The 16,906-nt window shown below is 42.5% G+C and overlaps 1 protein-coding gene across 2 annotated transcripts in view; it reads right to left on the bottom strand.

The window, feature by feature from the left end:
• SH3PXD2A (SH3 and PX domains 2A) overlaps positions 1–16,906 on the bottom strand; it is a 269,229-nt gene that overhangs the window by 13,766 nt on the left and 238,557 nt on the right. For both annotated transcript variants that reach the window (XM_065639536.1, XM_065639537.1), the window contains 4 exons: positions 9,214–9,331; positions 3,260–3,594; positions 2,340–2,389; positions 72–191 (listed from right to left, as the gene is read on the bottom strand). In XM_065639536.1, the coding sequence (XP_065495608.1) occupies positions 72–191; positions 2,340–2,389; positions 3,260–3,594; positions 9,214–9,331 (623 nt within the window). The remainder of the gene's footprint in view (positions 1–71; positions 192–2,339; positions 2,390–3,259; positions 3,595–9,213; positions 9,332–16,906) is intronic.

The raw sequence follows: 16,906 nt of genomic DNA, 5'->3' as shown, positions 1-16,906 counted from the left end.
TTCCCCTTTCAATCCAGTCCCCTGCAATAGCCAAATACTACAATTCTTCCAGCTGCACTGTTAAGGCTCACCTCTGCTTTTTGTCCTCCACGAAAGCTTATGCCATCAGAGATACATGACTGGAACTCTGCAATGGTGTAGTATTCCACTTCCACCGAGGGTGGCTCTGGTGGTTTGGGCAACTGAAATCCCTACGGCAAATAGGAAGTTTTGTTCAATTAAACCAAAGAAAGAGTGGGCTGAACAGCAGTATGAAAAAATATTTGCTTTATTCACTAAAACTCTTCCTTCTTCCTGTGCTATTTCCTAATGCTAACTTCCCAGTTCTCCAGAGTGGAAGCTGATGCATTGAGATGGGCCACAAGAGAGAAACCTTTCAAAATACGCACTGTTCATGCTGCTTTCACCAGCTATTAAAACTGTGATAATCTTTACCTGAGCAGTAAAACATTTTACCAATGGGCCATAAAGCGTGAGCTGCCATTCCAGTCATAGTAACAACAGCCCATTTACTCTGAGGTTTTGTCCGGAAAGACTCAGTTCTGAATGGCTTGCTACAACTGCAGAAAATTGCACTGCAACAGGCTCATAATAGATTCTGCCCATCATCAAATATACCACCTTAAAATCTAAACCTCATGAATTATTGCTCTTAATCTGCTGCAGGATTTTTCAACAATCTGCAATACCCAGTTGCTAATGGGCATCTGTTGTAGCAAGAAACAAGGATAATATCATAGACCCCTATGAAGAGCTTTGCTCAGCTGAAGTGGTAGGACAAAGGAAGGGCTTTACTATAGGATCAAAAGATTCCAGTTCCTCCCCATAACAGAGACTCAGAACCTCTAACTCAGTCCCAACATGACCTGCATTTAAATTGCACAGAGGCTCCACGAGAAGCAGGACACTGCTATTCAGAGCCATTCTCGCAGCATACCAGACTCCTCTAAAAGCTAAGTGTGCCTTTACATTAAGCTGTCACATTTTATTTATTATAATTATTTTTAAGATGATAAATGGGATAAGAGTCCTTTCAAGAATTTCAATATCAAAAACTTTTCAGATTAGCCCATTGCTCATTTACAGAATGACTAGATGATGGAGAAACTTAACAGCTTCTGCACTTCACCACTTACAGTTCTAATACAAGAACTACAGTATGTCAGAATCTCTTGAGCACAGGTCTGACCTGCCACAGACAGACACAGGACAGCCAAAGATGCAAAATAAGCCTAAGCCACTAATGAGAAAAAGGCAAATTACACACTGTGTTTTATTCACATGCTCCTACATTTCTAAGATATCCTAGTTGTAACTAACAATCCATGTTTCATCACACATAGCATGTGGCATCTCACAGAGGATGCATCACTGCACCTTAGGAACCGTGTCTAACACTGTTATAATTGGATGTTTCTGCACTATAAATGCTGAAATACAGCAGAAGTGCAGTATAATAAAATGCTTTCAGATAACAGGATGGTTTGGATTAAATGAAGATAATTGGAAACAGCAGACATGTTCAGGGTTTCACATCTATTATCATTGTTATTTTTAGCATGGGATTGAGAGTAGTAGTCTTGCCAAAACAGAGTCTAATTCAAAATAATGCAAAGAGAAATAGGAAAAAAAACGCTTATACACTATTCACCTAGTTTCTTAAGAGTCATCTCAGAAAAATTACAAGTCACATACTGCTGATAAAGGGTACAGCAAAGACTAAACGTTATGTATTGCCTAGTTACAAACAAGTTATTAGCATAACTTTTGTACAAATAGACTACTGAGTAGTTCCTATCTGAAGATGACAGTCCTAATCTTAAATTGGTCCAAACTTCCAGCATCCTAGCTTTGAGGATAATCATAGGAGGTGTCATTCCTGTAGCACACAACCTTCCATAAGATCCCAAGTCACTTTGAGCATACAAAAGAGTGAAGCTTAGCCACCTCAAGGATGGCAGCAATGGAAGGAGAGGAAACGCTCCCAATTGTTAAAGAGAAGAAAAGGTCAAAAGATCTGGTCTTGGCTAAAGACACCAAGAGGAACTTTACACCTTCTGAGTCAGTCAAATGGGCTTTAATGCTCATACAGAGAACATAGGAGCTTCAGGATGTTCTCCCTCCAGTTCAATACCTGTTTAGCTAGGGCAACACTTTGAAAAACAGAAATCCCCAATTAACATTAGGATGTCCTGCTCAATACTTAAAAAATAAAACAAACAGGCAAGCAAATAAAGGATCTCTCAGACACTCCTCACACCTTGTACAGCTGTACAAAAGTCTCATAAAGCACCAGACACCTAACCCACTGCTAACATATACCATAAACCAATACAAACCAGACTGGATTCTCTTCGTGGGGGTGGCCTTGTTCTTAGATTTGGAGAACCTGAGAAGGAAAAGGAAAAGGGAGAGTTGATTTAACTTTTTAAGTACTGCTAAACACATCTTTTCAGCAGCTCTCTGCTGTTATGCAGTTTGAGAATATTAGAAATCTGTATTTGCAATATTTAAGGCACCCCTATGAAACAAGATAGGAAACTATGAGGGTATATTAGAAATACCAAGGTGGCTTAGCTATTCAACTCAGCTAAGCCAGCAAATTTAAGAGACAATCCCTGACAGAAAGCAGTGGATTTTATTTTCTGCTGGAACTGACCAGCTCCATTGGAGATTGGCCAGCAAAGAATTGGCCTAATACCTAGTTTTCCCCCCAGCAGTAAAAGTAATCCACTAAATTAATAACACTCACACTGTCCTCTATCATATAATAGTATCTTGCCATTCCTTGCACAGACTAGCATTAGCATCTGCATTTTGTAGGTAAAGTAGTAAGAACATTATAGCAACTTGCCTCCAGGAAAACAGCAGAACAAATGCAAGAAAAGACAGAGGTGGTCTCTTTGAATTTAACACACCATCATATCTGCATTACTGGGGGTGGGGGACACATTTTAGAGTGTTCAAAATGAAAAAAATCTTCTCTGGGAAAGAGAAAAAAGTAAACACATATTGCCTAAGATAAAGAAGAACCAGCCAGCCCTTGTGTAAAGCAAAGTTAAATTTTATCACTGCTAATGAAGGACCACATCCTGGAGTCCCTGCAGATGTACAGACAAGACAAAGATCTGCTCATGTGGACTCAGCAATAAGGCCAGGACACATGGGACCTTGGCTGACAGGCAATGTCAGTGCTAAAAGGTTCAAAACAAAAATTCATTGCGAGCCAGTGGAAACCCAGACTGCTTTACTGCCTTACTTATTTGTGCTCTTTGTGGTGCTATCCTTGCTATGGCTGGAGATCCCTGGGCCAGTTTGGAAGCCTGCTTGTCTGGGGTCATCATGGCATTGCCATTAGAGTCATTGCACAGGATAGGCAAACTGATTTCCTTCTTGGTGATATGGGTTTCTGCAGTCTCGTTTTCTGCTTGAGTTTCCTTGTCAGTGGATGATTTCTTGTTCAGCAGGTTACTGATCTCCATGATGTTTCCTATGATTTCCACTGGCCCAGTTAAGTTCTTTTTCCTAGATGGAAGATCATCTTTAGCCTTCTTCAGATATGAAGCTGGGGCCCAGCCCTCTTTGCCTAGATACCTGCAGATGCAAAAGGAACCAACATCACATTGAACGCAGCCTTCTCACATACTTCAGGTATAACAGCTAAGGCAAAAGTGATGGATGATAACAAAACAAAATCTGCAGGTTTTGGATAAGATTTTGTGGGTGGTCTCTATTAATTTATTACCTATTGATTAGACATCTCAAAGTCAGCTGAGCTAGCAGTGAACTGTGGACTGCTATTAAAAGCCACTAATTATCCTAAGGAAGGAGTCTCTCTGGATAAGAAATACAGTTACTCATAAGGCAAATGGCTTCACCAGTCTGTTTTATGCCTTTTTAGATAGTGCTAGGCAAGTTCAGTATTTGCCCATACAGCAAAAAAGCAAACTAGTGAGTAAAATATTTTAATAGTTTTAATACTTCCTACTGGCAATTCAAAATGGAAAAGGGCTAATATACGGGTGTACAAAGCCCAGCACAGAGCCCCTACATCTGCAGTTTAAAGGCCCTTGTGTATGCCTCCCCCCTTGCAATTACAATAAACACCATCCCTCCTCCCATAACTCCCGGTCATGTATGATCAGCTTCTCTTAGGGAGAAAATGGGACTCTTAAACCACTGCAGGTGCCTCTAGCACTGCAAGGTCAAGAAACAGTTTGACTAAGGAAAACTGGCTTTGACGGAGACTCATTTTCCTGAACAAGCTAGGGGCTATTTGAAGAAATAAACTGGGAAATCTGAACAGACACCTGAATCCAGTGTGAGTTCCCAGGGCACGAGCCCTGAGCTGCTCATGCTACACTTCAAACTGAAGTCATTCTTCCACAACTGGGCTTTTGGGAAGATGGTTTTTCTAACTCCTGCCATTCCTAACACCTCAGCAGGGATTTCAGATTACAATCAGACTCCAAGGAGGACCATATGGATGAACTCTGCTTTCCCTAATGAAACCCTAACTCGCTACAGAGCGACTCACTGAAATCCTTCACTCTTTAGTCTCTCAAGATACTCAAAGGCAGATGCTTGAATGGTAACTGGGAAAGCAGGCACCATTAAAATCCTGGTACTCAAGAAATCTGCAGGAATACAAAAGTTAAAACGGTAGGACTCTAAGGATCTTTAATGAAAATGGAGACGTGTTAGACAGTAGAGGAAGGAGCTGGGGAATGGGGGAAAATATCAGCAAATCATTCTCTGGCAGATGAGCAACTTCAGCAGCCCAACACTTCAATTTTGAGATTTGCAGTGAGGTTTCTGCACCAGGGCACACTCTGGGCTCATTTACCACACCTAGACACTCAAGAGTGGTACTGGGACTTTATGCTGAGAACAGGAAAACGCAGTGTATGTTTGTTTTCCTAGACTACTTCATTATTCTTCCTGTACAAAAACAAACAATTGCTGTACTTCTAGCAATGACCGCAAGGAATTTTCCGTCCAAAACCTTTCCTTTTCCCATCTAGATCAGTCAGGACATTAGAGATGCTGCTTCTCCCTACATACCTGCCTTCTGTCACACATGAAGACAAATATGACATTTCCCTTGTTCAGAGAGTTTAATGACAGGTTTTTCCAAAGATTCTGGTGTCAAAGGAAAGCATCCCAACAGCTCTGAGCTTTGTTTGCCATATAGAGGCTAACAAGAAGTAAAATGGTAATAACCTGATTTGACTTCCAACAGATGCACAGCATCCAGCCATTGATAGTATGTCAAGATGCAATTTGAATCTATGCAATCCTGTCCCCCTTGAGGCTTTTCTGATAAGCCTCAAACAAAAAACAACAACAACAAACCAAACACAACAAAAAACACAAAGAAAAATCAAACAAACAACAAACAAAAACCAACACCCCCCCCCAATATATGCCTTGTCCCCTGTTGTGGCAAGACACCTCTCAGTGACATTTTCCAGCCCTGGAGACTTCTGACTTCATGCCCTTTTGCAGAGCTACTGACCAATGCTTTCTGCTGCCTGCACATCAGGGAAGTTTTTTTTAAAGGACATTTTTAACTTTACATAATCTAGAGATGTAAAGGTTTTCATCTGTGAGAAAGCCACATTGGCCAATGCACCGAGTGCTCCAGTTCCAAAGGTTACTTTCAACAGAGTTTGTGCAAAATCAGCAAGAAAAAACAGTTTACATCCATCTTAGTTTGTGGGAGACTTAACATGTTTAAGATCAGAAAGGCGGCCACAGGCAGGTTCTGGCATGTTAGTTCTCCTGCCAACTGTACGTCTTTGGATCAGCCCATATAACCCCACTGCTTCAGACACCTCTGATCTCACATAGTTTCTCTCAGTGAATAGTAGCAGCAATAGCTGCACAGTTAGTAACTCCGGGCAACACATCCTCAGTAGAGAGGCTGCTGGAGGTTATTTCTTCCCGTGAGTTAGTAAATTCAACCTGAAGTTAATACTGTGCAGTAGTTGCCAGCAACTGCCAGTTTATTTGTGCAACATCACAAATAAAAACTATTATCAAATCAAATAGGCTCACATTTTTCACCTTAGTCCTTGAATTTGATAATCGCAAAGCCCTTTGCAAACATCACTTTAGAAGACTATTTGATCTCCCTGTTTTATAGGTGAAAGAACTAAGGCATCTGCTAATCATCTTCAGAGAAGTCCTGAACCTGTAATGATCTTCATTTCAACATTTAAGAGTTGAATCACAAGTATCCTTCCTTCATTTATATTCACAACTTACTGGAGACATTTCAAACTCCATCCTACATTCTTCTTCGTTCCAGTGCTGTTAACACCTCCCAGCTGCACTTCATTCACATGGGCTGAGGCTGAGAACATACCATAAATGAAGATGCAGGCATACAACAAAAGCTTTAACTCAGCATATTGTTACTTACTTTGCCTGCAATCCACTTAGGTACCATGAGATTACCTCCAGGTCACAGTAACTGATACAAGATTAGATCTAAATAATGAGTGCTAATGCCAGCTATGATCATACAGGGAAGCATATAGATCTACTGAACTCAGTAGTAAGAATGATCCCAGGTCAGAGCCTTTCTTCCACTTCTCCACAGTCCCAATGACTTTTAAAAAAACTCATAATGCACACAGGGCAAAATAAAGGAAGAAACCTATCTTGCCTCTTCAGCATTGAATTGAGAGGGTTGCAGCATTAGGTGCAGTGATTTGGTTCCTCGGTGATTCCAAAACCCTCTCTGTTTGTATTACATGAAGGAAAAAACAGATTCAAACTGTAGTAGGAATGTTAAAAAAAGTCTCTGTGCCTCTGTGAGTCTGAGAGTCACATCTGCTTTCCAGCTCCAAAGCACTGGAACTATTCCAGAGGGAAGCAAACTAAGGGGGAGAGAGAGAGAGAGAGAGAGAGGGAGAGAAAAAAAAAGAAAAAAGAAAAAAAAAAAAGAGACAGGAAATGAGGATCAGCACATGGCCAGGAATTAGGGGAAATTACATATTTAAGGTGGAACAAGCTGCTGTCTTTAAGGTGGATTCCATTTGCAAGCTGCTAGATTTGTTTTTATTTCTACACGTTGACGTGTGTGTTCAGTCTCTGTCACCCAGCCCAGCAGACAACGCAGCAACGGGATTCAACTACAATCTCCTCCTGCTCCCTCTTCCCCTCACACTCACTGCAGAAGAAGGGGTTTCTCCTTTTAAGGCACTCAGTACTCAGAAAACTGTATTTCTACAGAAGAAGAATCCTTTTTGGAGTGGTACTCAACAGTATTCAGGACAGTTTAAGTCTAATAAACAGCATAAGAAGCTGGAGATCAGCTACACAGGCTGCAAAGGACCAGCTTACAGGGATGGATCACCACATAAAACATTTCCAAAAGTGTTGCCCACGGAAAAATAAAAAATAACTGTTTCTAAGAATAATTTAATCCTCCAGCAAGACTGCAGCATAGTGCTCCAGACCAGCAGAGAGGATTAATGTTGACACCCAACATACTTGTCGCGCGTATAGGGAGCATGTAACCTGACTTTCAACAAGAAGAGGGGGTTGCTCAACTCAAAACGCCTCTTATGAAAAAGCCAAGTGTGTGCTGCATTCCCCAGCTACCATGAGGTGGCTGGGACATCCACTGTCCTTCCAGCAGATCACCATGAAAGAGCCACTTCAGCCACTGCAGTATGTGTCGCAGTCCACCAGAAAGCATTTCTGCTACATAGAAAAAGGTGTGACTTGGGTTGGCCCAAAGAAGTGAGGAAAAGGGAAAGAAAAAAAAAGAAAAAGAAATTTTGCTTATTGTAGAACTGTTAATATGGCAAAGGGGAACCTACAGTAGTAGTAAGGCTGCATTTCAGAAGGAGAATACCAAAATAAACTAACGATGTCTTGCAATGTTTCTCCTCTCTGAAAACCTATGTGCTCTTGCTTCCTTTATCTGCAACTTTGGATTCTGCTTCTGTGAATGATTAAAGGAGAAAAAAATGCGACCTGACCAAACCCAGGCATTTTTTAGTTCCTCCAATCTAGAGCGCTTTCCTGGCTCCACCGCTATCTTTATTAGCCTATTCCATCTGCAGGAGCATTACATAGAAGAAGAAGAAGAAAAAAAAAAAAAAATAAATCAGTTTTCTAAGTGAGGATATCGAGAAAAACAACAGCATTGCTTCGGTCAGCATTTTCAGAGTCCTCATTCATAGCTGGTAAATCAAGCAGAATTCAAACAAAAGCAAATTATGTCTTGGGGATGGCAAGGGGAAAAAAATTATCACTATAATTACAAGCTGAATGGAAAAAGATGACTAGATAAGATGTTTTGCACTGCCTGAGAGATAAACCCATGTTTTTAAGCTACCTGTTTTATCACATCTTGTTTAAAAAGATATGGGATGTCACAGCACTGCCAGATTCACACACAGATACAAGTCAAGGGGCAGAATCATGAAAGAGCACTAAATCCCAAGTGCTGCGTGAACCTCAATAGGGAAATCTCTCATTAAGTACTCATCCTGGCACCTTATATCACTGAGACATACCTAACCTACATTCTCCCCATAAGCATTTTAAAAAAGGATTCCTAAGTCACAAGTGTCCTCTATGACTGCTGTTTCAAATACATAACATAGGTTGATCACAATGATAACTTTGCCTGCCCTTGGAATCCAGTCCCTCTACATTGTGAATATCTAATTTAGACAGGCAGAAATCAGGTGAATTAACTGAAACCACCAATAAGTTTGGAAAGGGCTATAGCCAGCAAACTGATCTCTTACATCCCTGTGAACAGCACTACCTGCCCCAAACAGCTCAAGTGATCACAATCAGCCTTTCAGCATTGCTATAAATAGATTTGAACATGTTGCAGAGTAACTTTTATACTGGAATCACATTAAAGTTACAACAGAAAGCCTTGTTAGGTCTCACAGATCTTAACTCAGATATGGGCTTTTAATTTAGAGGAAGAAGAAAAATGTCTACAAGTTCAGGAATTCCACCACTGGAATGGTCCACAGCTTTTGCAGACACTATAGAGTTACTTTAATCACGATTGTATTGTCTTAGCCTTTTCTTTACATTTCTTCAAGAGGCATTATGAACAATTCGGGCTTCCTTACCCAGCTACAGAATTATTTAAATGCTAACATTAAGTGAATGATCAGAAAAGCTCATTGTCACAGGTTATGCAGCAATCTGGCTGCACGGCTTCTTTACCTTATGTACCACCATCCTTCCAGGTTCTTTTGGATGACCTCCACGGTGACCCCTTTTTCAAACCCAATCTCGTCCTTCCCCTGGCTGGCGTACGGCTGGATAGTGACATATTTCTCTTCTAGTGAAGGGAGAAAAGGCAACATCAGTTAGGGTCAGAATTAGTCCAGCAGTTTTTCTGTTCTGCTTGCTTTTAAACTGTTATGCAGTGATTACGTGGAGCCATTACAAAAGGCGGAGCCCTGCTTAGAGGCCCACTGGTTATTTATGCTGACGACATGATAATCAGCCCCTTGCCACTACCCTGCTGCTGATAATCATAAAGTGTTTCCATGCCAATAATGACACAAAGTCTCCAGAGAGCCTCCCCCGTTTTCCCCGCCCTCCCCCCAAGTTCCTCGAGCGGGTAAGGGAGAGGATTTGAAGCTGGACTTAACTCCCATACTGTAACCTGACAGAATCAATCCGGCTGCCAAATCAGCCAAGCGTCACCACGGGAGCTCCAGCCAGTTGGCTCTTTTGAACATGCACATGGCTGCACGAAGCATCGTGTTACTGAAACCTGAGCCCTGCATCCCGAGAGGGACCGATCCTCCCCAACTCGGAGGGGCTGGCCCATAACGCTGCAAGGTAAGTCTACAGCAACAAGCTTGAAACAGCACTAAGGAAGTGACAAAAGAATACAGAGGTTTTGTGTTTGACAGGAGACCTTACAGCATCTTACATTCAAGGGTTGTGAAGTGTTTTGCAAACACATTTTTGCTAGACCTCACTCCAGAGAAATACATGGGTGGCGGTGGAGGGCCAGAACTAAAACATAGTTCAAAAGCGTAGGCTAGATTTCAAGTATGGCGTTTGAGCCAAAAACTTAGCATCCCTATTAATCTCCATTGGCTATTCCCTTCCTGGCCAGGCAGAGGTGAGCAGACTTGCTGAGAGCACATCAATGAACAGAGCAGAACAAACACTTTCTCAGCATCTCCCTCCACACACCAAGAGTCATTTGCTGCAGTGTTTCCGTGATGCTCAAGGACAACCTCTTCCTGGGACTGGGATTGAAAACAAGCACTGCCAGCCTTGCTCTACAGTGGCAGACACAGAAAGTGTTACCAAACAGCTCTCCTGAACCTGATGCATGTAACAGCAGGAGTTTCTGTAGCTAGATCAAAGGGAGGGAAGGCAAGCAATAAAGCACACCCCAACTGGCCCTCCTAGCACTTTCTACTGCAGTTGCAACAAGGCACAGCCAAGAATAAATACAGGGTTGTCAGTGCACAGGAATGGTCAGGAAATTAAGTGAATCCAGAGCTCCTGATCACTGCAGAACAAAGGAGCTATGGAAAAGTTGCAGCAGCTTGAGGCGAGCACTCTCTTGGAGAGAGTGAAGCAGACCCAACCATATGTTCGGTTTTGTGGCTCAACTGCATTTTGTTGCTGGGCAAAGCATGGAAACTTAAAGAAAAAAACTGAGACAAAGTAAAATATAATACCTCAGACAGAGGAAAATATGTTGGCAAAGCATCCGACGGCATATAATTCAACAAAGTGACATCTCTCAAAGTCGACTTCCCTTGACAGGTTGCATTTGGATCCTTCTAATTCTGATGGGCTAAAACCTGTCAAAATCTTTGCCTCCAAGAAGAAAACACTCTCTCCTGCTCATGCCTAAGAGGGCTGTTTTAGCTGTTTTATTACTGTTAAGTAATTCCAGCTAGTTTGTAATCAGCAGCATCAGGATATGATACTTCTCTACAGAAATACTCTACTATGAGATGGGCCCTGATGAATGCTGATGCAGCTAATGAAACCTGGCTTCAGAGTCACAGGACAGTTTTCCTAACTGGGTTTCTGCTCTGCACAGTAAAGGTAAACTCATTTTTCCTGTTTCAAGTGGCTGCTGCTGAAGGAGTTGTGTGCCCAGTTCCCACTGCGTGCAAAGCCCCAATCGCTAAACTGAACTGCAGAAGATCCCTGGGCAGCTAAAGCTTGTCTCCAAGAAGAGAGAGCTAAGGGAAGGTTCAGGTGCACAGATCTGCAGCACTGTCCAGATACACATTGCTTCAGACACTTCCAGGGATGTTTCTAGGACAGTAATAAAGAGCTAAGCCACATGTTTGCTGAGCATTGGAAGAAGGGTCTGCTTTTTCTCTCCTCCATACCATGGCCGCTTTATGACCCTGGCTATCAGAGTTCACCCTTGCCACTACAGCTACAACAGAAGTTTCTCCGTTTATCTTATTTTTCCTCCACATAAACAGCAGTCCCTCCTGCAGCTCAAGCCAGCTATTCAGCTCCTCTTGCTGGGCAGAGTGGTCTCCCTCTTCAGGTATGTGACCTCCCTCCTTCTGCAGAGGACAGCATAGGAGGCCACAAGTGAGGTTCTCACTCCTAGATTTCAACACAGCTTTCCAGACTCCTGCTCCAGAAGGACTTTTCCTGTGTGAGGAATTGAGACAGCAATTACCCATCAACCCCAACAGCATTTCTGAGTCTGATCACTTAAATGAAAGCAAAGTCTGGGGCGAGGGTCCTTTGCAAACTAGGATGCAATCACCTTCCAAACATTAGATCTCTTCCTCCTTCACACAAATCCACTCTCTCCATTCCAAATATCAATGAGTGGCTTGCTAGGGAAAAGGACAACAGATCCATGCAAGCTACTACAAGAGCCAGCAACTTCTGCAAACACAACTTCTGGGCCTGCAGCTATGCACATAGGCACACATCACTGCTCTGCCTGCCTCGCAGCCACCGACTGCCGGACTTCCTTTCCAGTGAGTTTCAAGGTAGAGGCAAAAGACCAGACAAAACCTCCAACTCCTCTCGTTCTTGCTGAAACAGGCCATGAAGGACTAACCAAGCTGTAGAAGTGGCACATTGAAAAAGCAGCTGCCAGCTGCATGGAAAAGCCACGTCCTCAGCTGAGAGCGCTTCAGCCTCTTTCCTGAGCTTGTGACCATTGCTCACGTTTGCTGAGGAGGAAGACTTCTCTTGAACAGCACTCTGCCTCCAGGATTGAGATTACTGCTTTGTGTGTTGCTACTCTCACCTTGCTGCCTTGCACACACCACACTCAATACCGTCCATCAGTGGCTCTGAATGACCAGAGACACTCGAGAAACTAGAACACTGAGTCATCAAGAAGGATGGAGCCCCATACAAGTACTGTGAAACTGGGATGCACAAGTGAGACTGGTGAGCTTTTCTGAGCTGCCACAGTCTTAGCCTGTCCATGAGCACCTCAGTTGCTTAGATCTTCAGTCTTGCGGCTTTCAGCTCAAGATTAATGCTCTTTGAGTGGAGAGCCTTCAGGTGATTCCTCCCTACACAGAGGGAGGTGAAAGAGAGACTGAACAAAAGCAGGAAGGGAAGAGAGAAAAAAAGTTATTCTGTGAAGCAAGAAAACCAAAACTCTTAGAAATTCACTTGGAAAAGAGAGTCCTATGATGATTTTTTTTAGCAGTTCTATTTTTAAGCCTATAGATCAAAACCAGGAAGGCGCCATTACAATTTCCTCTTGCAAAGTGCTTTCACAGCAAAAATTACAGCCATTTTCAAGATTACACGTTTGGTTTCTTTCTGTGGTGTGGGGGATACTGCAAACATACATGAGGTTTGTAACTTAAACAGTATTCTGGAGATATGGGCTCCCTTGCAAATGAAGTGTAATTCTATTTTGCTTTTCAAAAACTATCTCTAGCCAGTGGATGTTTTGTATAAACCAAGAATTGCTGAAGGGAGCAGTGGAGCTTTCAGTGGATGTGTCACTTAAGGAGGATTGATGTACTAGTCAACATATCACATTACTATTCAAAGGTCTTTAAGAGTAGATTTTTGACACTTCATGACTGATACATAAAGTTACAGGAAAGACTTTCCACAGAGGAATAGTTTCATGAAAGAATCAGCAGAACATCAGCCAGTAGAAAGACAGTGCTCTGAGTTACACTGACAAATCTGAAATATCATGCTGGTTTTGTTCGGATACTATGACAGGCAGTGGTATAAAACGCAAGTCAGTGAACCATCCCAAACCTACCAAAGTTGCACGCCCAGATCTACAGAGATTACAAAATGTTTGATTTTGATTCATTAAGTTTTGACTTAACAATTACCAGCAAAAAAAATGCAAACAAAAGTATAATTTGTATTCCCTAGCTGCAGCTTCCATTACATCAACTTCACCATTGAGGTCAAGTGGGCAGAATAAACTTTACAGCATTCTTCAAAGCACATACATCAGCTAAAGGCTGCACTTTGGAAATAATGGGATAAGAGTCCTAGTCCCCTTCAAGATCTGCTGAAAATGGCATAAAGGCCATAAAGACCTCTGTTCTTAATGTGTGACACTCAGAGAACTCTTAACGGCTTGATTAGCCAACTTAACTTATATTTCTTTACCTCTGATTTGCAGGTCAAAGATACCTTCCCCAGCTGAGCTGAAGGAGGAACCTCTACTAGAAATTCAGCTGCACTAGTAAATCTGGACAAGGCATACATGAAGAAGCAAAGACTGTTTGGCAGAGAGCTACAATGCAAGTCTGTCACATCATGCATTATCCAACTGCAACCCACTTAGCTTGGAAGTATTAGTATGTGTCATTCTCCCCCCTACCTGGATACAGACATTATATAAAACATGCACAACAAGAATTTCTACACGGTTTGGACTACCCAACTCACACCACCCACTTGTAGCTGTGCTCTGTCCAGCCCTCCCAGACACCCCAGCAGCCCAGTCCACTGGTTATTCCAACACCTCGCTTCCCTATCAATCTTTCTCCTTCCCAAAGAAAGGCAGGCTTCTCTAACTCTGGTTCCAACTAAAGTCTCCTGAAGAAAGACGGTAGAGACTTGGGGCCACAATATACAGACAGATCCTGGTGAATTCCTGGCAAAAAAGTGTGGACAGCAGAGGACAGTTCCCATGTCCTTATAACAGCTGCAGAGAAGGCTTTTTCTAGCAACTGAGATTTCCCCCCAGCAAGCATAGCAGAGGTTGCTGCAGTCCAGCTGAGAGGTGTGCATATATACATGACAATGCCCTGCATTACAGCTATGTATAGTATGTGGTTTGTACAGGTGCACGCAACCATGCTATTTTCAGCAGACCTGCATGGAGAAGCCAGTTGTATTTGAGTGTTATGGGTCGCTCCTGCACAAGTCACAGACAACTAATGCCTTTCCATAGCTGTTAGGAAAGAACAAACAAAACAAAAAGCCAAACCATCCACACAACCATTTTGCAACCCCTCCAGCAACATAACAGTGCTCTGCCAAGCTGACCCTTTCCTATACACAATAGCAACAGCTTTAAAACTAAAAGCTGCTTTAAAAATGCAGTTTATGAATGCATGCCTAGTGCTGCAGCAGTTGAGACCGTTCCCTTCTCCTTTCTTTGTCCTGTCTCCCACTTGCCACCTCTCCTTGCACAGTTCATGACTCTGCTGTGAGACAGACCTGTGGCCAACCTGACCAAGGAAAAGTTGGTATGACCCTAAGCCTGGTTTGGTTCACTGCAGATCTGCACAAGCATAAAGGAAAAGCTGCTGGGGAAGGTGAGGCTGGTTCTTTTAGTGGTGGCACCACAAACCCTGTGTAAAACTTCTCTGTACTAAGCCAGGCCAGTTTCAATGCAGCTTCACTTAATTTTGAGGAAAGAGACCTATTGCTGAGATTGCTGGAAGCAGAGTCAAGACAACCCATATGAAACTGGATCTAAAGCCAGGCTAGGATAAGAATGCCCACAAATCTTCTCTCATCTATTTTAAGATGCAACTTAATAAAATGCATTTTTTTTGCATAAATAGGATTTATAATACAGCTCTTAAACCATCATATGATTTACAGTAGTGCAAGATGACCCATAGGCACCTTGGCAATGCTCATCAAGTAGTAAAAGGTCAACTTTGCAGCCATAGTGTAGTGGGGACTGAAATATTTCTTCCATCTCATCCAGCCTGTTCAATAGCTATGATACAACATACTGGCTGCAGAAAAACTAGGGTTGCTACATTTAACTTGTTAAAGTTTAGGAGGATGTAATGCCAAATGACATTTATTTTTGGATAATGGCAGACTACGACAACAGTGCTTCATGTTTTTTTCCTTTTGAGTAGGATTACAGCTTGTAATTAAAGAGCCTGCAGACGCATCCATCCTGTCACACTTCCTTTAATCAGCATATAGGCAGATATGTTTTCTTTCGTTTCACCTGCTCTCTGTCTACTAGTAAAAGGGGAATCTCAATTTTTAGGCATTGGGTATGCCATTTCCCACAGCACATGACCCACGAAGACATATTTCCCATAGGAAAAACCCCAAAACACCTAAGATGAACCTCCACCCCTTTATGAAGAAACTGTACCTAATTGTCTGACAGAGCAGGACACTGAACTTGACAGCGTGTGAGGCTCCTCCAATCCCATCTGTCAAAGCAGAATTTCAGATTTTACGCGTGTGCTCATGCACAAAAATACTACACATTAAAGTTATGAGGTGTCTTGAGAAGGCAACTCAGTCCCTCCTCTGGCTGTCTGGATTTATACTTACTGCCAGGTCAAGGAAAGCAGACCTACGGTTTTACTGCTCGAGTTGTAACGTAGAACTTCACTAGCGCTTTCCAAATCTTCCTTATTCAATCTTCCCGATTCCCTTGGCACTGGTTATTTCAGATTCCTCCTAGTCTATCACCAAGGTAACAGTTCCTTTCCCTAACGTCTTCACAATCCTCTACCACTACTGCTCCTCACCACTAGAGCTCATATTTGGACCTTCAGCTTCTTTTATACAGCCACCTCCTGCCTCCTTCGCTCCCTCCCCAGCCTTTCAGCACCCAGCTCTTGCCCAAGGCTCTTGACACAGCCACACTCTGGTACTTCAGCCAGACTCCTACCAAGTATATACCCAATTCGGTTGTTGCATCTTGAATTTTCAAGCCTATGTGCTGTACCTTGCTTTAACATCCTACTACTTGCTCTCATGTGTTCTGTTCCCTTTGAATTTCCCACTCCTCCAAATCCTTTCATCTTTTTCCACTCAGCCCCATGCCTTTCTTATGATGCCTTATCCTGAAGTAGGATAGAACCTGAGTAGGTTCTCTCCTCCCTGGTATCAAATAACCAGAAACTCTCAAATCCATCCTAAAATAATCCTTACCTACCCTGACTACCTGCCTCTCCAAACAAGCTTAGGTTTAGTCCTTCTCTAAAAGCTTTTAAAAAAACCAAATAAATATCACTTTCCACTGTGAAAAACCTTTTGGTCATAATAAGATGCATGCCAAATTGCCACTCGCCCAGGCTCCTTTGATGCACAGATCTCCTCCTCTTTCTTTAGGCTGTAAACTATTTGGGACAGGAACCTTGCCTTTAAGCAGCTAAAATCCCATGCACGTTTCCAGCCCCGCATAATCAGTCTCATCTCTCCCAGGCAAATGGCCAGCGCTCATGCATTTCTGTTTCCAAGTTCTGACTGCCCTGCTTCACATACCTCTCCTTCATCTATATAAGTTCGCTCTTTTCTGCCTTCATAGATAAGTGTGAAAGTTATCTGCAGCACTTCAGGAGTCAACCAAGTAAGGAATTAATTTCCTTTGCTCAGCTGGTGCTTGTACATGCCCCCAACTTTCTGTGACCCCATTCTTGTTTGATATGCTTGTAAAGGTGAGGATAAGGGGGAATTGGGCTAAAAATTA

The sequence above is a fragment of the Caloenas nicobarica genome, chromosome 7, assembly GCF_036013445.1.
Source record: "Caloenas nicobarica isolate bCalNic1 chromosome 7, bCalNic1.hap1, whole genome shotgun sequence".
Taxonomy (NCBI): domain Eukaryota; kingdom Metazoa; phylum Chordata; class Aves; order Columbiformes; family Columbidae; genus Caloenas; species Caloenas nicobarica.
The sequence above is the reverse complement of the archived record's forward strand: the minus strand, read 5'-3'. Positions and strand labels throughout refer to the sequence as shown.